At 48.1% G+C, this 22,509-nt stretch overlaps 1 protein-coding gene across 2 annotated transcripts in view; it reads right to left on the bottom strand.

Annotated features, from left to right (window-relative positions):
- Positions 1-22,202, bottom strand: part of SYDE2 (synapse defective Rho GTPase homolog 2) — a 39,495-nt gene extending 17,293 nt beyond the window's left edge. Inside the window, exons 1-3 of one of the 2 annotated variants that reach the window (XM_044302219.1) lie at positions 20,270-22,202; positions 7,874-8,509; positions 462-1,549 (exon numbers count right to left, since the gene is read on the bottom strand). In XM_044302219.1, coding sequence (XP_044158154.1) covers positions 462-1,549; positions 7,874-8,509; positions 20,270-21,974 — 3,429 coding nt within the window. In that variant the 5' untranslated portion in view covers positions 21,975-22,202. The remainder of the gene's footprint in view (positions 1-461; positions 1,550-7,873; positions 8,510-20,269) is intronic. The other variant, XM_044302217.1, reaches the window with a different exon arrangement.
- Positions 22,203-22,509: the final 307 nt, after the last annotated feature.

Raw genomic sequence — 22,509 nt, 5'->3', positions numbered from 1 at the left:
TGAAGCCCGATGAAGACTAGGGGGGGGGGGGGGGGGTCTGATCCTGAAGTCTGATGAAGACTAGGGGGTCTGATCCTGAGGTCCGGTTAAAATATTTGTCTTATTTTCCTTCTCTAAAACCTAGGTGCGTCTTATGGGCAGGTGAGTCTTATAGAGTGAAAAATACGGTACGTTCTCTGAAGTTAGCGATGTATGACTGGTGTCTGAGCTGCTTCACTACAAGATCACTATAACTTAGAGGAGGGAAGGAGCAGGGAAGATACGGAGAATATTAGTTTACCTCTGAAGGCAGCTGAAGGTGAATCAGAACAGAAGGGGGTGATACTAGAGAGAAAAACATACCTAAAAATACTATTTTTTTTTATGGCACTTACAGTATATTGCAATTCTTCATTTGGAATGTTCTATTCATTGCTTAGTGACTTTTTTTGCAACAGTAAGAGTTGTAGTAGTGACGTTACCTGGCAGCCTCTCTTTTCTATTTCCATTATACATTTGTCCATGAGTAGTGGGACCATTAGTCCCGAATTTTCCTTCTGAACAATTTGACGGGCGTCGACCCCGAACACTATGGGCTCTCGATCCACTCCAATACGGTCCGCTGAGTTCTCCCACTGCTCCATGAGACTCAGCTTTACGTAGATTAACCCCCGGGGCTCCAACTTCACAGCCAGCTGGTGGGTTTTTGTCACCCTAAAAAGGGCCGGCAGGATGACTGTCCCGTGGCAACAAACCCGGTTCTTCTTTGGGGCTGGGTCCCAGCTGAACACAACCAGTTTTAGGTGCTGGGCATTCTCCAGCTCAATGTTAAACGTGTGATCCATGTCTAGAAAGGAAGTCCTGCAGGTCAGCAACGCCGTTCTAGCTTTATTCACAGAGTCCACTTGGATGGCGCAGAAAACATCCTTAGAGTCTATTCTTGCGGGCTTTAAATCCTCGGCCCCATAGAAGTGAAGGCTCATGAGCCCGGAGACGTACTGGAAACACTTTGGTTGGTCGGAAAAGCTGTAGTGTCGAAAGGCGTCGATGTCCAAATCGGACTTTGCATTACCAGTCGACAGGGGCTCCTTGCCCTTGGTGGACCTGCTCTCTCCATGTTTACCGGACTTGGCTATAAGTTCTGGGGAGTCGCCGTCGCTCAGATAGCCCCCTTTACTCGAAGATTTGGAGGTGCCAGAACTTTTCTTTTTGTAGCTATGCTGGGAAGAGACGCTGCTATCAAGGTGATATCGACTGATTACGTTCCGGCTGGCGGCAGCCGCTGCTTGTCCGGAAGATGATAGCGAAGACGCATGACCTCCTTCCTGACAGTTTCCTTTAGAGTTGGAAGACGGATGGTCGGAGCTTGAATGGCTCCACGATGTACCTTTGACACTCAGCTTTCTGCTGAGCTCCGGCAATTTTTTCATTTTCATGGACAATTTCCGCACTGTCCGGGGAGATTTTATTTTATCTGGGAGAGACCAGTTGATGCTTCCTCCTTTCTTCACAGGGTTGGGGCTACAAGGAGGGGAGAAGTCAGCTGGAGCAGGGGAAATAACCTTCGGACCTAGGAAAATTTTGAAAATAAATAAAATTAATTAATAAATAATATGAATTATTTTTCCCTTTGCACATTAACACTTTAAGGGCATGTTCACACTGAGTATTGCCTCTGCGCGGAACCTGTATCAGTTTTTTGGGGATATGGTTTCTGTCTGGACTCAGATTTCACATCAAGAACAGATGGGACACTTTTTCTGAGGTGCATTTATTTTTGAAAACCACAAGCAGAAAAACAGAAAAAAAGTTTGAAAAGGCTACATGCACACGAACGTTAGGGCTCCGTGCCCGTGCTGTGGACCACAAATTGCAGTCTGCAATGCACGGGCACAGACCATGGGGCAGCCGCATGCAGATCGCAGACCCAAAAGTAGTAGTGCATGAGCTACTTTTTTGCGGTGCGGAGGCACGGCCAGAAACACCACGGAAGCACTCTGCAGTGCCTCCGTGGGGTTCCGATCCGTGCCTCCGTTCCACATCTCCGTGATCGATGACCCATTCAAGCTGTAGGCGGGCCGCATTATGGTCATGGGGGCAGACTGTTGTGTGCGTGTAACATGCGGATTCCCCATTTGAAATGAATGGAGGAGATCTGCATGTGTTTTTGGCAAAAATCCCCTTTTTGTGAACATACCTTAATCCTCCACAATCCACAAGACTCCAAAAACTAACGTCCGAATCTACGGTATACTGTGCTCCACGAGTTATCGCCATCCGTCATTCAGCTCTCTCTTAGTAAAGCTGGGTGACCCCCAATATGGCTTCTTATAAAGCCCGGTTACCTAGTGTTGTGGCCCCTTCATTTGGGGAGATAGTTGGGGTCCCAGCAGAAGGGAACGCCCATCCCTAGAATGAACAGACTACAACAATAGGTCATGGCGATGAGGAGAAGAGGAAGTAAAGGCAGCTGCTTAATTTCTGGGGATGATGGGGGTGATATCAATGTGTGTGGTCACGTTACAAGACCTGAGGGGTAGCCAAGCAATTCAGAAAAACACAGCTTTCTTTGAACAGCAGCACCACACCAGTTCCCAGGTTGTGTGTGGTACTGCAGCGCAAAACCATTCCCTTCAATTTAGTTTCAAGAAGGAAACAGCCATGTTTTTCTAATCCTGTACAAGACCTTAAGGCCCCTTTCACACGAGAGAGTTTTCCACGCAGGTGCGATGCGTGAAGTGAACGCATAGCGCCCGCACTGAATCCTGACCCAATTCATTTCAATGGGTCTGTGCACATGAACGTTGGTTTTCACGCATCATTTCTGCGTTCAGGTTATAAAAAAAAATAAAAAAAACATGTTCTATATTCAGCGTTTTTCACGCGGCACTGGCCCCGTAGAAATGAACGGGACTTCAGTGAAAAACAGATGCAATGCATCAAAACAGACGCACCCGTGCGGAAAAACAAACATTGAACGCAATTACAGACAAAACTGACTGAACTTGCTTACGAAATGGTGCGAGATTCACTGAATGCATCCGTATTGTTCGTGTGAAAGAGGCCTAAAGGTAATGGCGCCATCATGGCTTTCTGTCAGCTTTCCTAGCATTAGACACAACTAAGAAATGGCTAAAGTGAATTTAAGGGTACTTTCACACTTGCGGCAGAGGATTCCGGCAGTCCTGGCGTAAACTGATGGCATTTGTCAGACGGATCCGGATGCATATCCATCTGACAAATGCATTGAAATACCGGATCCGTCTCAAGTTTCATCCGGAAAAACTGATCCGGTATTCATTTTTTTTTGCATTTTTTAAAGGATCTGTTTTGCCGGGACACTTAATGCCAGCACTAATCCACTTCAATGTAAATTAATGCCGGATGTTTAATGCCGCAAGTGATTAGCATTTTTGGCCGGAGAGAAAACTGCAGCATGCTGCGGTATTTTCTCTGTCCAAAAAAACGGAAGAGGGACTGAACTGATGCATCCTGATCGGATTGCTCTCCATTCAGAATGCATTAGGATAGAACTGATCAGTTATTTTCCGGTATTGAGCCCCCAGGACGGAACTCAACAAGGGAAATCTAGCTATACACAAAAGGAGGCTGTAATACATACTGGGGGGCAGCAAGGGGGACATAATGGATACTGGGGGCCAACATGAGTCTTGAGGGGCATACAGGGCTTGGGGGGGGATAAAAAAAATAAAAATAATAATGCATATGAAATTCATTCATTTTTAACAGCTGTTAAAAATGGATGGACATGCGGGAAATGGATGCACGGATGCAAAAAATGCGATGAAAAAAACGACAGCGTATCTATCTTTAATGCCCGTCGTGTGAATGTACCCTACAGTCTAGGAAAGATTTTATCCACAAATTCTGGGAAATAAACCATATATGTTATCTATTACATGGACAGATGCCGATAAAGTTCTGTGAAAAACAAGGAAGAAGAGGGAAGTGACCCTGAGCGAGCAGCCATGAATTCAGAGACCCTGAGCTAGATCTTCAACTCCTATATCCAGGGTCACATCTGCAGAACTTCCAGGAATAGCCACAACTGCAGAAAAACACCCAAAAATACTGCACGGCCGGAACATCACAACATAATAGAGGGCCCTGAACGCATTCCTCCCTCCGAACCGGTGGCCTTAAACCCACCGCCTCCCAGCGCTTGTGAAACTACGACTTTCATCATCGCCCCACAAGTGCTGGCCTACATTCAAGCAGCTGTGAGACTACAACTCCCAGTATTACTAAAAATTATTATTAATGGCTTATTGACAACTGCGTGGACTTTACTGTTATTCTGTTCTGTGAGAGGAATAGAAGACGGCTCCATTAAACGGACTCCATGATGGACACAAACGGGACGTCTTCCATTGGCTACAGTGTGAAGAAATGGAAACCTCCTTTTCCGCCGGGTATCGGTTACTTTTGGGGGAAAGTAAAGTCCTGCAGCCGAACTGAACTTTATCTTCCACCAAAGACCGTGGAGACCTGACGGAGTGGACACCGAGTGTGACTGATGCTCAAAAGTTAAACGTGGATGACGGCACTTTTTTTTGCTGTTCTATTCCTCTTGCAGAACGGAAAAACTGAAAAAGTCAATGCCGATGTGAACAAACCCCCGCGATTCAGTTAAAGCCGTACAGGTCTCAAGTCTGGTGTAACTTCTGGCAAACGAATGGCCGCTATTCTGGATGGGATAGGCCTGTACTGTAGTTCACAGGCCTTTCTGGAGCAAGTTACAGTAACGCTTCATGCATACGACCACATTTTCCATCTGTGTTGTCTGCACACAGACCCATTCATTTCCAAGTGCAAACCCGTATTTTCTGCGGATCCGTGTGGCTGTTCCGCATATTGAAGAACATGTGCTATTCTTTGCCGTATTGTGGCTGGGAGGGAGAAAAATGGAACGCAGATTGAAGGTATCCATATCTGCTACCTGTGGACCAAAAGTACCCGGCCCTGTCCGTATATGAAGCCTAAGGCCTCATGCACAAGACAGTGTGCCAGCCATGCCCGTCCTGTGGAACACAAATTACAGTCCACAATGCAAGGGCACCGATCGTGTGCCTGCCCGTCTGCGGACGTATTCCCTTGAACGCGGTCCGTGATCTCCGCCCGATGGTCCTCACTGCAAAAAAAAGCAGTGCATGCACTACTTTTTTGTGTTGTGAAGGCATGGAGAGAAAACCCACAGAAGCACTTTGCAGTGCTTCCATGGGTTTCCGATCCGTGCCTCCGTTCCATACCGCGGACCTATTCAGGTGAACGGGTCAGCATCTCTGATATGGTGCGCGCACATGGCAGACCTGCTGCCTACGGTCGTGTGCATGAGGCCCAAGTCTGTCAGGCTGGGAAAGGCAACTCCATGCAATGTGGCAAGAGGGATGTAAAACTGAAAAGTTGCACATTTCCGCAGCGAGCCAAAATTGGCGACTTTCCTTCAACGTGACAAAAAAGATGCATAATAAGTTCTCCTTTATGTTTAGCATGTTGCAAAAGCCAATAGACTAGATTTCAGCTGTGCCGAAACTACAACTCCCAACAAGCCTACAGCCGCAGGACAAAATGTGAGCGCTTCTAAACGAGAACTACTAATGGGCAGCGAGCCGACGCAGAAAGAGGGACGTATAGAAAAAAAGAAGATGTGAGTATATATGTGAAGGGAGTAGCCGGAGAGCAGCCACATAAGAGCTGTTTATGGAGGGGATGGGGGCGGGGGGTGCACGTCACAGACGGTCCATTTACCAGAGCAGGACAAAGCCCCTCTCATACAGCAGTAACGAGCCACAGCAAACCCGGATATTAAAGCTTCTCAGCTTTTCTGGCTCCTTTAACATAACATGGCCGAGATTAGATCACATAGCAGTAGACGGCCATAGACCTGCAAATAACTGACAACAACGCCCCCCCCCCCCCCCCCTCCGATGTCCTAGGGGTCTGTATACACTTCCACAGACCATCAGGCTAAGTTGTATTATGCTGGGTTGAATATCTTCACAGGGGTTACTAGATTCAAGAAGTGGGGGGTGGAATATTTGAAATTGCATAAAACGAAAACCCATCTGTTGCCCACAGCACAGCTTTCATTTTCTAGGGCCCGTTCACACGGCGTGTTTTACAGCACAAGTTTGGCGTGGACAACCGTGCCAAAATTCCACCGAAAAAAAATAAAAAATGCCGGTGGCTACGTCCAAGAGGAAACGTGTCCTCTCTCTACGTGGCTTGAAGCCTCTGCGATCCTCGGCGCAGCCTCCCATTGAAGTGAACGGGAGGCAGAGAGGACGCAGCTGCCGACGAGTTTTCGGTGAGGCTGCCCGCGCCAAAATTTAGTGGTAAAACCTGCTGTGTGTGAACGGAACCTTAGGCTGGATTTGTGATGAGGCTTCTGCACCAATTTACAGTACGAGAAGCAGATTTTTTTTTTAAACCATCCACAAGAAGGGGTCTGGACCTTCTAGTGCTCTTGAAAAAAAAACTAAAGCGGCGCTGCGAGTGGTTGCTATAACCAAAAAGGCAGTTTTTCTTTTTGAGAATCTCATAAATCTGCCCCCTGTGTGTACAATGCCCATTAGGATGTATTCACACGCGACAGATTTTGTTGCAGAAATTTCTGCGACTGAAAAATCGGTTCCATTCATTTGAATGGGGTCGTTCTGGCGGCAAAGACGTGACTTTCTGCAGCCCCATTCAGGGGACTGGAACCGATTTTCAGTCGAAGAAATGTCTGCAAACCGACCACGTGTGAAGGCAGCCTTAGGGTCCATTCACACATCCGTGTGTGTTTTGCGGATACGCAAAACACGGACAGCGGCAATGTGCGTTCCGCATTTTGCGGACTGCACATTGCCGGCACTAATAGAATATGCCTATTCTTGTTCGCAATTGCAGACAAGAATAGGACATGTTCTATTTTTTTTTTTCGGGAACGGAATTGCGGACCCGGAAGTGTGGGTCCGCAATTCAGTATCCGGGCAGCACATAATGCTGCCCCATAGAAATGAATGGGTCCGCAATTCCGTTCCACAATATGCGGAACGAAATTGCGGGCATGTGAATGGACCCTTATACAACGAGGGCACAGGCAGGAGTCCATGTCTCCCATTCAGTTCAGTGGACGGTTCTCCATCAGTTCATCTCGTTTAAAAATGAGCCGTCTCCTCTCCCGACAGGTCTACGTTAGTAACTACTTGCAATAATTATGAATCCTCTATTCTCATGACTAGCATGTGGAATTCCTCTTTTATACCTACTAAAAGATATAAATGACTCGTCTGCAATAAAGGCCCAGACGGGCATTACCAGGTGGGGATAGGGGGTGCCCCTGCACTATCAGAATCAGTGCTGCCAGTGTCAGACTGCCCAGGGACACAGCCCCCTCTGCCAATACCAGAAGGACCTTCAATAGGGGCTGTTGTTAATTCAGTCAGAAACTTCTAGCAGGAATATTAGAGGAATGGCACAACAGAGAACGATAAGTAGATGCTCCAGAATTGTTATTCCATGGGGCATGCGAGTAGGAGAGGTTAGAGGTCCTCTTTAAGAGTAATAAGGTGTGAGGGCCAGAAACACACACACAAAAAAAAAAACACATGAAAAAGGGAAAACTAACAAAAGTATGAAGCAGCTCATTTATCGTGGTGTTAATTGGTTTTGTGAATGAGCCCCTACAATTAGCACAGAGACCACAATTCACAGATAAGCGGCACCATGCGAACAATGAGCTGATTACTACAGACATGGGGAGGGGATTCTCGCATATTATGCTCATGCTTTGGGTGTATTCAAGACGTCAGCAAGAAGTGTGAACTAGAACGTCTTAAAGAGGTTAATACAGAATAAAGCAGATGAATGAAGCACAAAGCCTTCCTACCAGGGTCATGAGATCCGCACGCAGGTGGTTCTTCTGTAGGCAGGGAAGCCGCCGTCTTGCACACAAATCTCTGCTTGCACAGCTGCACGCCATAGTCCGAGGAATCCAAGGAATCTCCAGTATTATCAGTGGCTGGAGACAGCGGCTCGCCCGGACCTGGCAGGCATCCGGACCTGGCAGGTACTTCCGGCACGTCGTGTCCAAAGTCAGCGGCGGCCAGGTCCGAGGAGGTCTTGGGGCAGATGTAAAGCTCATCATCCTCCGGGATTGGATTGTACCAAATTTCCCCTTCGTCGTCAGCGTCATTGTCTTCGCTCAGGTCAGAGGTGCGGGTGGGCACGGGTTGCAGGGTGGCTGGTGCGGATGGCACGGCCTCCGGCACTTTGCTGGACGCGTCTCTTTCCGCTTGGGACAGCTGCAGAACCGTCTCTTTAATGACGACACGAGTGGAGTTGCTGGTGTGAAGGCTCCGTTTATGGCTCTCGCTCACGTGATGGGACTTGTGGGTGCTCTGCGTCAGCCAGTTGCGTTTCTTTGAGACGGTGATGTGGTTGTGCTGGAGGTTGTGTTGGTTCACCTCGGTGACTTTAAGGTCCCGCCTGATGACCATCGAGGTGTAGGTGTTCTCGATGAAGTCTGCACCAGAGATAAGGGGGAAAAAATAATAATAAAGTAATGAGACTCGGTCATTCGGTACAGATATCATAATGTCTATGCAAAGTGTCTCCTCCTGCAAAAATGGTGGACATGCTTTATGGGGAGGGTCTAAAGGACGACTAGCGATATGAAATAACAGTCACCAAGTGAACCGGGATGACACAACCAAGTGCGCTAAAGACATCTGGGTGGTAGAAGAAACCACCGCCTCGACACATCCGTATATCCAGAGGATGCAATATACTTCCACTTATTAGCTTGTATGATTGACCTCTAGGGCCTCCACAGAATGGGGGTCTCGTGCCTCCTGTTGTAGTCCACAAAGCACAAACATTGGCCCAGCTTCAGGAGACATGGGCCCCCATTCTGTGGATCACTGACGAAGGGGGCTTAGGCTAATTTTTATAATAATGGCATTGGGATTTTCGAGTGACTAGCTAGCAGCTTTGCATGGAAACAAGAAGTGTCTCCAAGATGCTAATGAAAGAGCTTTTCATTGACTACCAAATCATCTGATCATTGGGGGTCGAACCAGTGTGACTCCTACATTTAAGGACACAACCACATTTAAGGACACAGTCCTAAAAATCCTACTCTACATATGTGGAGAGATGTATAATGACATACAATAGTCAGGAGGTCCCAGTAGAGAGTTTGGGTCAAGGTCCAGGTCCTTCCAGCTACATCTCACATGGACAGAGCTTGGAAGGGACTCGCTCTCCTTGAGGAGATCCAGCCGATGCAGCAATGTGCCCTGGGACAAGGTATGCAAATGAAGGAAAAACGGTTTCTGCGTCACCTATAGGTAGCTACTCAGTAAGTCAATGGCTGGTGCACTGAACAGCCTTGAAACATGACTAGGGAAATCAGCCAAAACCAGAGAGACCTACGAACGGCTTCCTCCTAATTGCCTCCTTTCATGAGGTTAGTCCCGTCCCTGCGCGGCGCCCGTCCTACATTCACTGTGTGGCGGCACTGCCCCGCTGCATTAAACCCTTGTTTACCCAATCCCTTTTATTAAGGTCGCCTGTCTCTAGGATAACACCCAGATTCCACCAGGCATTCTGCAAAGCGCCATGCTCCCCTGGCCTCACGTTCTCCGGGAAGTTGAATATTGCCAGGATATAATTTGGCCATTCAGGTTATTTGAAGCCTTTGACGTTGCGCTGGGTACGATACCACGGGCAGGTTTCTACTTGTGCTGCATTCCAGCTCAGTGCAGGACTAACGAGTCGCCATCTCCAGCATCGGCTGATTATTAACCAGAAGTTGTATTAAATCAAGACTACTCTGTCTATTCAGCACCAGACATGTCCCCGGCTCGGGGGGTAGGGCTACTTTCATACTTGCGGCAGAGGATTCCGGCAGGCAGTTCCGTCGCAATACGGCAATACGGACGCAAACTGATGGCATTTGTCAGACGGATCAGGACCTGATCCGTATGACAAATGCATTGAAGTGCTGGATCCGTCTCTCCGGTGTCATCTGGAAAAACGGCTCTAGCATTTATTTATTTTTCACATTTTTTGCGGTCTGAACATGCGCAGACTGCAATGCCGGATCCGTTTTGCCAGAATACTCTGCATTAATGCAATTCAATGGAGGGGGGGGGGGGAGAATGCAGGATCCGGCAAGTGTTCTGGAATTTGGGACGGAGTTAAAACCGCAGCATGCTCCGGTATTATCTCCGTCCTGATCAGTCAAAAAGACTGAACTGAAGACATCCTGATGCATCCTGAACAGATCGCTCTCCATCCAGAATGCATTAGGATAAGGCTACATTCACACGTCAGTATTTTTCTATAATCCGAATTTCGGTCCGTTTTTTGTGGATCCGTTGTTCCTGAAAATGTTTCCGTATGTCATCCGAAACATGTATACATTTCAAAAATAATCAAATAAAGTTGTTTGGATTTCTTTGAAAAAAAATAAAATAAAATAAATTGCTATGTGTTTCCAGGAACGGATTCCGCAAAAAACGGAAGACATACGGAATGACATCCGAATGCCTTCCGTTTTTTGCGGAACCATTGACTTTGCTTTGTACCAGGATCCGATTTTTCAGGAACATAAAATAGGACATGTTTTATATTTAAACGGACATGCGGAACGGAACAACGGAAACGGACAGCACACATTGTGCTGTCCGATTTTTTCCAGGACTCATTGAAAATGAATGGGTCCTGATCTGGTCCTGATCTGTTCCGCAAAAAACGGAACAGATCAGGAAAGAAAAAACGGACGTGTGAATGGACCCTAAAACGGATCAGTTCTTTTCCAGTATAGAGCCCCTAGGACGGAACTCAATGCCGGAAAAGAATAACGCTAGTGTGAAAAAGTACCCTAACAAAGCCAAAATACATAAAAATCCACCCAAAAACAAAACACCCCTAGCCCATACTTCACAAAGGACCCCAGCACATTATGGTGCACAGAGTGTACCTAGCCTCAAGCAGAGGTGCACAAGCTGCAGCCAGGGGACGCCCGTCTGTGTGGCCCCCCAACCACCTGGTCACACACATGCTTGTCTGTGACCGCTCACATGTCAGAGGACACATAGCAGGGACGGTAGGTAGGTGGGAGTCCTAAATTGGAACTGACTGGCACCTATTAGACATTTTAATTATATACTTTTGGCTCTTTTAAAGGGGTTGTCTCATCTCAGACACTAATAGCATATCACTATGATATGCCATCAATGTCAGATGCGGGTAGCGGACTGGTCCATTGGGCCCACCAGAGGAAATGATTCTAAAGGCTCTGTGCATGCAGGACCTTAAGGGCCCTGTTTTATTAGGGGTCCATTATTGTCAGAGCTTGGGCCCTCTGGAACTCTGGGGAAGGGGGGGTGCAAGTCCCAGAGTTAGGACCCGCGCCCATCTGACGATGGCATATTCTAGTGACATGCCATCAAAGTCTGAGATGGGCCAACCCCGTTAAATCTAAAAATGTGGCCCTTGGATCAGAAAAGCTTTTGCATAACTGCCCTAAAGGGCATCAGCCAAACTTTGCAGTGTATGCAAATGTAGTGGGTTTTGTTTTGTTTTTTAATGGTTTGACATTTTGTTGGGACAGATGGCACGGAGGGTGAAGTCACAGAGGAACTGAAATGCTAACGGCCTCTTCGTTTCGATGAGTGACCTTTGGGTTGTTTGCTTCCTCTTGGTATCATATGCACGGAGCTATTTTTATGACCAAAGTGACCTGGATGTGAGAAAGGCCCCTGTGTGCGGCGGCCGCTCGTGGCTTTAGCACCAGGAGTCAGTCATGGAATGGATCTGAATACAGACCATGGACAGTGGCGAGGGACATGTCTGCAGATCCAGCATGTTCTATCTGGTGCTGCTAGACTATGGAGGAGGCAACAGGGTCAAACAGATAAAAATCCTCCCCATAGACCTTACATGATTGGTGGATGAAGAGGGCAGATCCTTGCATCAAGGGAGAATTGCAGGCACCCGGAGACTGGTCCGGGAGGACCGCGGGGAGAATATCAGGCTGTGTTACGGCAAACTACCCATTATCCACCAGCAAAACCCATCTGCAAGCTAAAGCCGGCTACATACAATCCAACCGTACGGTGTCAGCCTAAAATCCAATCTAATGTGTATGGGGGCTACCTGTCTGTCAGTGAAGACCAGAATCAAGCATGTCAAATTTCCACACGTTCAATCCTTTGTCCCTTAGGAGATAAGGGGCGCCCATGTGTCTGGAAGGAGCTGATCCCCCCTCCCTGTGGTCGCTTTGCATCAGTATTTAGAAACCAAAACCTACAAAGAATAAATAGAAAGACCTGCACCTCTACCATATTTTGGACGCACTCCTGGTTTAGGTTTACAAATAATTATGCAAAATGCTGACCAAATACTCATGCACAAAATAAAAAAATATAAATTTACATGCCTGCTGACAAGTATGATGCTTAGGCCTCATGCACACGACCGTTGTTTCATTTCGTATTCAGTTCCGTTTTTCGTGATTTTCTGCGGACCCATTGACTTTCAATGGGTCAGTTGAAAACTTGGCTAATGCACCGTTTGTCATCCACGTCCGTGATCCGTGGTTCCAGTCCATCCAAAAAATATAACCTGTCCTATTTTTTTTTTTTTCACGGGAAAACAGTTTGCGGACCCATTCAAGTCAATGGGTCCGTGAAAAAACACGGAGGCACACAAGGGTTGTCATCCGCGTCAGTTTTTTTCCTATCATTTGCATGGCAAACTTGATTTAGGACTTTTTTTTTTTTTACTTTCCTTCATGTCTGGTGATCCTCCAAAAATAAAGGAAGACACACGGAAACTGATCACGGAACAACGGAACCCCATTTTGCGGAACGGAACATAACAACGGTCATGTGCATGAGGCCTTACAGTGGTGGTCTCTACTTGCAGCCATTGCAAAACTGACAGCCACGATGGGAGTTGTAGGTTTGCAACAGCTGGAGATCCACAGGTTAGAGAGCGCTGGCTTATAGTATGCCAGAGCCAGCTGGGAGTTGTAGTTTCCCAGCTTTACAACAGCTGGACAGCCAACCACTTGATAAAGAGGGCAATGAACCCATTCACAGATACACGTCAGAGCGTCGGATTGGTGGTGACCAACAGCTGGAGAAGACAGCTACAAAGCAAACTGACCATCTACTTAGAAATCTGTGTATTTGGAATGGTCGCACACAACGCTCTTTACAAGAAGGCCATTGAAATCAGTGGAGCTCTGCTCAGAAGGCTGTGTCAGAATTCCAGCAACCAAAATCTCAGAGTGGTTTTATTTTTGGGAAACCAGCGGTGAGCCAAATCACACGGGGGGGGGGGGGGGGGGTGTCATTTCTATAGCTCTATGCTGCTGCGTAGGAAAGTTGCAAATTGTGTTGCATGTGCCGAATTGCACCAAAATTGTCAAATTTTTTTCTTTTTCCGACACCCTCGCCACTTTTCCAAAACTGTGAGTGGGATGAGGCTGGCAGGACCTCTGCGATCCAAATGATTTCCCACGTAGCTCATATTACACCAGAAATCTACTTCTGCTCGTGTCCGCAGTGGATTTCAGTTCTGGTGTACGGACAGCACAAGATCTGACAAATTCATTCGGAGACGCGCATCTCTTGATAAATTGGTCAGTTCTCCCTCCTGCACGATTTTCTGCTAATACCGGACCAGGTCTTTAGTAAATGACCGCCAAAGGGCTCTACTGAGGAAACATCTGACCTTCATCTAGTACAGAGTATGGCTGAATGGGAGTCCAGCCCTGTGCATTTTATATGGGAAGAATAGCAAGGAACTTGCAAACTAGGCATATAGAAAGGGTTTCCAGTCTCTTGAAATTTATTGACTTATCCTCAGGATAGACTTAATATCTGATCGGCGAGGGTCCGACACGACACATACCCCACGATCAGCAGGTGAGCTGGAGCTAGCACTTTTATTGAAACAGGAAGCAGACAGCGCCGTTCAAAGTGTAGTGGCCGCCCTGGGGTAGTGCAGCTCCGTTACCACTGCAGTAACACGATACGGCCACTACACTTTGAACGGAGCTGTCTGCTTCCTGTACCATTCAAAGTGCTAGATCCAGCACCAGAGGCTGCAGGGAACAAGCTGATTGGTGGGAATCCGTGGTGTCGGACCCTCACGGATTGGTTATTAATGGCCTATCCTGAAAATAAGTAATCAATATAAAAAGTCTGGAAAACCCCTTTAAGGCTGGATTCACACAGGCTGTTTAATGCAGCTCTAACCAAAGCCAGAAGTGAATCTAGAAGATGTACTTTCCTATACACTGTACTTCTCAGTTCCACTGGATTTAGCTTAAAAAAACAAACAAAACCAGCACACATATTAGAAACTGCATGTGTGAATCCAGCCTGAGGGTTTTCACCACTGTTTTGGCCGCCCTCCAATAATGACAAGAAATCTATGGGGTGATTGAGAAGATGCAGCCATCCTGTCCAGTGCGTTGCAGTCCATAGGACTATGCTGAGTCCTGCAGCCTCTCTTTCTTAGCGGCGACGCTATACAGAGCGCTGGACAACGCGGCTCTGTGAGCTCTAGTGACGTCACACCTTACACCAACTGAACACTACAGTCGGTGCCGTATAGTGCGAGGTTTGTTTTCCCTTCCGTCTGTCGAATAAAGGGCCATTTAGTAAGTTCTGGCTGCGAGCGGGAGCCAAGTTTACTGCTGCCGCTGCGCTTTCTGCATAAAGGCCCTTTACTTTAGTGTTATGATAACGTGATATCAGCAATGCTGATCAAGCCCTGAGGAGAAGGGCTGCACCACGCTCAATGCCAGGAGGTAGCGCTGCAAGCCGGCATCATGGGCGTCAGGTCAAGATGTAGATGTCAGCATTTCAATTTCTGCTCATTATATTTAGGGTACTTTCACACTTGCGGCAGAGGATTCCAGCAGGCATTTCCGTCGCCGGCACTGCTTGCCGGATCCGGCAGCAAACTGATGGCATTTGTCAGACAGATCCGGATCAGTCTGACAAATGCATTGAAATACCGGACCAGTCTCTCCGGAAAAAATGATACGGTATTAATTTGTTTGCATTTTTAAAAGGTCTGATCGGAAAGCCGGATCCATTTTGCCAGAACACCTAATGCGCTAATATAACACTTCAATGTAAATTAATGGCGGATCTGGCATTCCGGCAAGTGTTCAGTATTTTTGGCCGGAGAGAAAACTGCAGCGTGCTGCGGTATTTTGTCCGTCCCAAAAAAACTTAAGAGGGACTGAACTGATGCATCCTGATCGGATTGCTCTCCATTCAGAATGCATTAGGATAAAACTGATCCGTTTTTTTCCAGTATAGAGCCCCGAGGACGGAACTAAAAACCGGAAAACAAAAACACTAGTGTGAAAGTACCTTTAGAAGTCCTTGACTCCTCCAGGATTTCAGTGCCCCATTTAGTTAGATTTTTTTTTGTTTTATCTGGGCGACGCACAAAATGGCTCCTACAAGAGAGGACACCCAGCTTTCCTGGGCTCCTGAATGGCCAAGACTTCTTCAGTTATCTCTCCTTCTAGACGGGTCAGGACCCAAGAACACTAAGGCTAGGGCAACACGGCAACAAAAAGTGTATAACTACATTGCGATATTTATTGTAATGACTGCGTCATGCTGCAACAGTCGCACAAGAATCCGCATTTTTTGCGGTTTTATTGAAACGTATGGGTCTGCATCCAAGCTGCAAAGAATGTGGTTCAGGTACTGACCAAAAATAGTCATGTGAACTGGGGCCTAAGGCTACACGGCGGTCTTTGCCGCGATACCTGTCACACTGCAGTCAATGAACTGAATGGGATCACAGCAAGACTTGCGAGTCGTTCAGTTTAGATCAATGACTGTACCGCTACACAGGGATCCTTGGTTGCAAGTCTAGCTTTACCGACGTCACCCAGCTTTCCAAGAAACAGAGAAAAATGTCAGGCTTTGGCTACATGCACACAAACGTATTTTGTTTCCATGTCCGTTCCGTTGGTTTTTTTTGCGGATAGGATGCGGACCTATTAATTTCAATGGTTCCGCAAAAAATGCGGACAGCACACCGGATGGCATACGGATGTCTTAATTTTTTTTTTTGCGGATCCGCAATTTGCAGACCGCAAAACACATACGGTTGTGTGCATGTAGCCTTTTCTTCAATAATAGAACTGACTCAGTATCTCACCAGCTTAATATATTGGAAAAGCGGAGCCCAGTAACGCTTGGCGGCGCTTTCTATAATAAGGGCTCTTACACATGACCGTATGTATTTTACAGTCTCCAATTTAAGGGTCCTCAAAATACGCACAAACATCCATGTTGCATCCGCATTTTTTTTTTGCGGACCTATTGGGGTCAATAGATTTGCAGATTGCATTTTGCAGACAAGTTTAGGACATGTTCTATCTACTTGTAGAACGAAGACCCAGATGCGGTAAGCGCACGGATCCTCGTGTAATTTCCACATCTGTATGTCCGTTCTGTAAAAAAAGATACAACATGTCCTCAAAATGCAGCCCAAACCAATGACTACCTGGAGAAAAAAAAAAAAAAAGATAGGACATGGATCACATCCGTATTTTGCAGATCCGCAGTTTGCAAACCTCAAAAAGGACACGGTGGTGCGCATGAGGCCTTACGGCGTATACCCTGGAATGAACAATTACAAGATATCTGAATGTCCCACTACAAAAAAATAAAAAAAAAAGATAAATCTTCCTGAAACTGTCAGATAAGCCCGGGGGGCCTGTATGAACACGGCTCCAAATTCCTGGTCTGCTCTGTCTACCGCGAGGAGCTCTGAACATTTGGCACCGGAAAGCAGGGATATTTACATTCACGGCACGGCCAATAACGGGATGAAACGCACTAATCCGCAGGAGAGATTTTATATTCTGCTAGTGATTATGTTTCACCCCTGATCACCAAGAGGATGAATAACTGGGATCAATGATTTTGCAGACAATCTGAACCATATTGAGAAGTGGTAAAAAGCCTCAAACTAAGCAGTGGCCCCAAAAAACAAAACTATAATAAAAACAAGCAATCCCCAATCCAATGCACGGGGAAGGTCAGACGCCAACTTCTTGCCCTGACTGCCAGAAGCTGCTATCCAAGGCCAGAGATGCTTCAGGATTGATGCAGATCCCCAACATAGCCAGTCTACAACCTGAATGCAAGACTACAACTCCCAATAGGTTCTGCGGATCTGCAAAACACGGATGCCACCCGTGTGCCTTCCGCAATTTGCAAAACGGAACAGGAGGCCCAATATAGAAATGCCTATCCTTCTCCACAAAACGGACAAGAATAGGACATGACTAATTTTTGCAGGGCCACGGAACGGAGCAACGGATGCGGACAGCGCACAGAGTGCTGTCCGCATCTTTTGCGGCCCCATTGAAGTGAATGGGTCCGCACACGAGTCGTAAAAAAAATGCGGCTCGGATGCGGACCAAAACCACGGTCGTGTGAATGAGCCCTTACTGTCAGTGATGGCAGCAGGGATCGCCTACATCAGTTCTGTCCGGTCAGTTATCTTATGCCAAACACAATTGGTGGCAATTTTGCTTTCCAGCACACCATTGCCTAAAATGGGAATGTGGCCAATGATCCAGCAAACATGCCAGTAAAACACGCCAAAGATAAACGCAGCAGTCGTCTGCATATACTGCACAAGGTAAACTACATCAGATTGCTTGACGTGTGAACGCACCATTGACGGGCTCCACACCGAGAGATCAGCGGCGCTACAGAGGAGATGGAGCATTACATTGCAGCCGTTCAAAGAAATGACCGTCCACATAGTACACGGACAGGCAATATCAGCCCCTATGTACCTGCCTGGTATTGTAGCTCAATCTGTTTCACTTAAAGGGGTCCTCTCCCTTCAGCACATGGCATTTATCATGTAGAGAAAGTTAATACAAGACACTTACTAATGTATTGTGATTTTCCATATTGCTTCCTTTGCTGGCTGGATTCATTTTTTTCATCACATTATACACTGCTAGTTCCCATGGTTATGACCAATCCATCAGCGGTGGTCGTGGATGCAAACTAGGGTGAAAAATTGCTGGACTATGCACACTGCCGTGGTACCACCCACCAGAGAGACCAGCTCCTTTTCCTACAGTGTTCAAGCACGACCACCGCTGGGTGGTCATAACCATGGAAATGAGCAGTGTATAATGTGATGGAAACAGGAATCAAGCCAGCAAAGGAGGCAATATGGACAATCACAATACATTAGTAAGCGCCTTGTATTAACTGCTTCTACATGATAAATGCCATTTGCTGAAGGAAGGCGAACCCCTTGAAATGAGTATTCCAATTACGTTAAGTTATTCCCCATCCACAAGATAGGAGATAACTATTCTAGTGGAGGAGGTCCTAATGCTGGGACCCCCACAGATCACAAGAACGGGGACCCCCATACCCTGTGGAGCCCTCTGAAATAGATGGGGTGGACGGACGCATTTCTTATGGCGTTCCAGAGATAGAGTACAGCGCTCAGCTGTCTCTGGAACCCCCACGTAAAATGAATTCCCGACTGGCCGCTCTGTTCTGTTTTTTTGGGGGGGAAGGGGGGGCTCCCTATTCTGTGGATAAGGGATAACTTAACATAACCGGAATACCGATTTAAAGAGGATGAACTTCAATACTAGACACAGCCAAGAGTGGCGCCATTCCCATCTAAGCAATTCTCTACCAAATCCTGGTAGTTACCAAACGTAGATACATTTTCCCCCCTATTCAACCTAAGAACAGTTTCATCACTGAGGTGGGAGGCAGGAAATGCCTCGTGTCTTATGGTTGTCCTCGGCCACAGGCGTAAAGATCCTTCTTATCACACCTAATGATCCAAGGGTCTGCGTACATTGTGGTCTGTTGCTGCAATTAACACCAAACTTTACCGTATTTGGGAAGTTCTTGCAAAACCGCTGAAATTTTGCAGTAATCGCTGCAATAATTTGACTGTACCATGTGAATAGCCGCCCACAATCTCTATGCTAATCTGTTCCACTGGTCACAAAACTGGAGCTACATGGAAACAGCCGACCAGGCAAAACTGAAAAGTCATAGTGTTATCCTAAGGCAGTGATCGGCACCCGAGCTGAGGTGAAACTACAACTCCAAGCATGCTCCATTCATTTCTATGAAGTTCTGACCGAGCAAGTATGCATCCTGAGAGTCGTAGTTTCGCCACAGCTGGAGTGCTGGAGGTTGCCCTAAGGGAACAAGATAGCAGACAGATAGAAAATTCGGAATATCTAGGAGCCCAGGATGCTGCCTTTGAGCACACACCGATTTCACCCTTTACTAAAGAAAAATAAATAAAATGTCAAGACTCCGAAACAAAACTGCTTGCTGCAAGTAGATGCCAGGCGGCACACTCCCTCCTAAACCCCCAGCCGCCGCACCGCCGAGAGCATCCTCCACCTAATTGTCTAACCAAGGAACAAACTGCTACCTGCACCACTACATCATTTTAGCTTGGAAACTGATCCCCGACTCAAATCCCTCATCCGAAAACTACGATGGATATTTCCCTCTGGTTGTAATGCTAGGCTAAAAGCAAAACAGCAACCCGCCATAAAAGATTACTCCAAACCAAATCCGAGCATGGGGCGCGGAGGGGTGGATGGGTCCTGGGCACGGAGCTGCAGCTACATCTTTATATGGTATTAACGAGGCAGAGGGAAGGCAGGAATTTGCTTTGTTTAGTCTGGACCCCGACACTTTCTGCTTCCTATACCCAAAAGTTACAAACAAATCCCGATACATTGTATCTACAGCAGCAGAACGTCTGATACATTGTATTTACAGTACAAGTAAATCAAAGTATCCTAAAGAAAGGGGGGGGGGGGGGGCAATCTGCTGGCTTGTAGTAAAACCAAGGAGCATATTTTCCGCTCCCTTGGCAGGATTGCCTTACAGTATGCGCTGTGTATTTGACCACAAAGACTTTATATGCACATAAAGCAAGCACTGTGCTGCAAAAAAAATAAAAAATAAAAATTATATGCAACCAAGTCCCTCAATATAGGAAGAATACCAGAGATGCATGCAACAGGGAGGACTCCATATGCAAAGACAAGAGATCTATAAGGACCAGGTTCCTCATGCAATCCCAAGTTGAGGGACACAACCCATCACCAAGTCACCTATTAGTAATGACACCTTGGAAGGAAGAGAAGATGTAGTAGTCATCGGTTGGTCAGGCCTGGAGCTGGGCCCGTGCCCTGCTCTCCTACCTGATTTTTCCTGGAGAAGCTCGGGTTTGTTGCTAGCCTCCGACTTGCCCGAGCTGCTGCCGGCTTTCTGGGAGGATCCGATGAGCCGTTCCTTCATTTCCAAAGACAACAAGCGCCCTTTGTACATCCACTTTTGCATTTTCTTGACCGTGAGTCCCGAAGGTTTGGGTGAAGCGCTGCCCTGGTCTTCCACTACGGCCTCCTCCTCATCGCTGCGGAGGCCAGGCGTCTTAGGAGGGCTCCGGATAGCACTCTCGGAGGCTCTCCAGTTCACGGTGGACAGCATGTCTTGGGGGCTGCCCTCGCCGCTCTCCACATCCGCCTGGTGGCCAATAGAGCCCTGACTGTGCTCGTAGCCGCACTCAGAAGACAAGCTGCTATTGACGGGACTGTACTTGACCTGACTGTCACTATGGCACTTATGTAACGGCTCCGCCACCGTCAGGGGATACACCGTATCCAAGCTTTTGCTGATTCTACGGATTCTGTTAAGCCGGGCGGTCATCAGCGCGTTCAGCGAGGCCAAGTCGCTGCGGGACACTTGCTTGGGACTGGCCTCATCAGACGACCACACATCACTTTCGACAACCCTTGCGGAAGACTGCGAATAGACGCTATCCTGGGACTGGGAGCTGGAGGGACTAGTTTCTAGTCGGGTGCCCACCTTATTGCCGGGGCGTTCCAAGGGCATGTCATGCATGGCATGAATCAACAAGTAATAGGCCTCCTGCAACTGAGACCGGAGGCGGTCAGTCTCCAGGTAAACGTCCAAACCGCCTTTTCTGTCCTGGTGGCCATAGTCGGTCCTGTGCATGAAGGGGGTCTGCGGGGACAGCACTTGCGTCTCCGTGCACAGGTTATTGCACCGAGATTCGTGGGTGCCAGCGACCAAAAGGTTCTCGTTATCGTAGTAATCCTCCTCCTCGCTGTCCTCGGAATGGTTTCTGGGGTAAAAAGAGCCTCCCCCAACAAGGGCCAGAGGGGGGTTATGGCAACTGACTGCGTTCCCCGAGTAACACTGCTCAGACGCAAAGAGGCCGACCCGGGGGTCGTGGGGGACCCTGCTCTCTGGCATATGAGGGTATATAAAATTCAGGGGGGACGGTGCGCTGTGAGGGGGCCAGTGCTCCTCAAAGTCAGGGCTCAGGCTATAGGGGGCACTATTTGGCAGTTTTAACGGAGGGGCAGAGAGTATCTGATGGGTGCTATAGTCACAAGAGAAAGGGGGTGCACAGGAGACTTGGGGTTCAAAATCCAGGCTGCTGATATTGCTGTAGTGAGAGTGCCTGCACCCCACAGATTCTCTGCACCCCAATGCCGCCATCTCCCACTGGGAGGGGCGATTGTCATTGTTATTGTTGTGGTTCTGGGGGCTCCATCCTCCGGGGGTCCCTGCCCTGATCTTGGGGGGGTGCACTAGAGACCCCAGTAGAATCTCCACGGGATCCCCCACCCTGCACTCCATCCCTTGCCCGGTAGTGTCGCCCCTGCACCCCCTAGGTGGCTCTACCAGGGTGTCTATGGTGAATGCAGCGGGAGACCCCCCGGTAACGACCCCATTGCACGTCTCGGGTGCCTCCCGCTTATTGGGGTGTCCGCCCCCGGGCTGCTCTTTACCTTCTCCGTTAGAGAGTCCCCCCGCCGACCCCTTCTTGGATCTTTTCCCCCGCAGTTTGGATAAAGTCCTCCGCAGAGGATCAGCCATTCCTTCCTAGCGCCCTCAGCAAAAGCTGCCCCGGGCGGCGGAGAGTCCGTGAGAGCCAGGCTCCATGGTGCCCCGTGTCCCCGGGCGGTACACTGCATGTACTGGGAGACGTTGTGGCGAGTGTCCCGGCCGCCGTGTCCGCTCCAGTCCCCGGCTGTGCGCTGTGTGTCCCGGCCGCTCACCAGGGCTCCTCTCCCTGCACATACTTGGAATACTTCAGGGGTGAGAGGCCGAGAGTCGGCGCCTGCGCAAAGCGTGAGAGGGGGCGGGGCCCGGCCTGTACGCTGCTGCTGGTGAGAGACCAGGTTGTCGTGTCACGTGACCTGCAACCTGCGTCTCGTCAGCTCAGCTGAGGTGAGGAGGAGAACTCTCAGCATCATGGGATTTGTAGTTCCAGGGCCGGGTGGCGTATCCATCTGGATAGTCGGCATAGACTACCCTGCAGCCGAGCCCGCTCTATATCGTCTCAGTCTTTAGCTGAAATGTCTGTGTATAATAGGACACTATGGGGGTCATTTAACACACTGGTGTAAAG

Source organism: Bufo gargarizans, chromosome 7 (genome assembly GCF_014858855.1).
Source record: "Bufo gargarizans isolate SCDJY-AF-19 chromosome 7, ASM1485885v1, whole genome shotgun sequence".
In the NCBI taxonomy this organism is placed as follows: Eukaryota; Metazoa; Chordata; class Amphibia; order Anura; family Bufonidae; genus Bufo; species Bufo gargarizans.
This window is presented reverse-complemented; position numbering and strand designations above follow the sequence as displayed.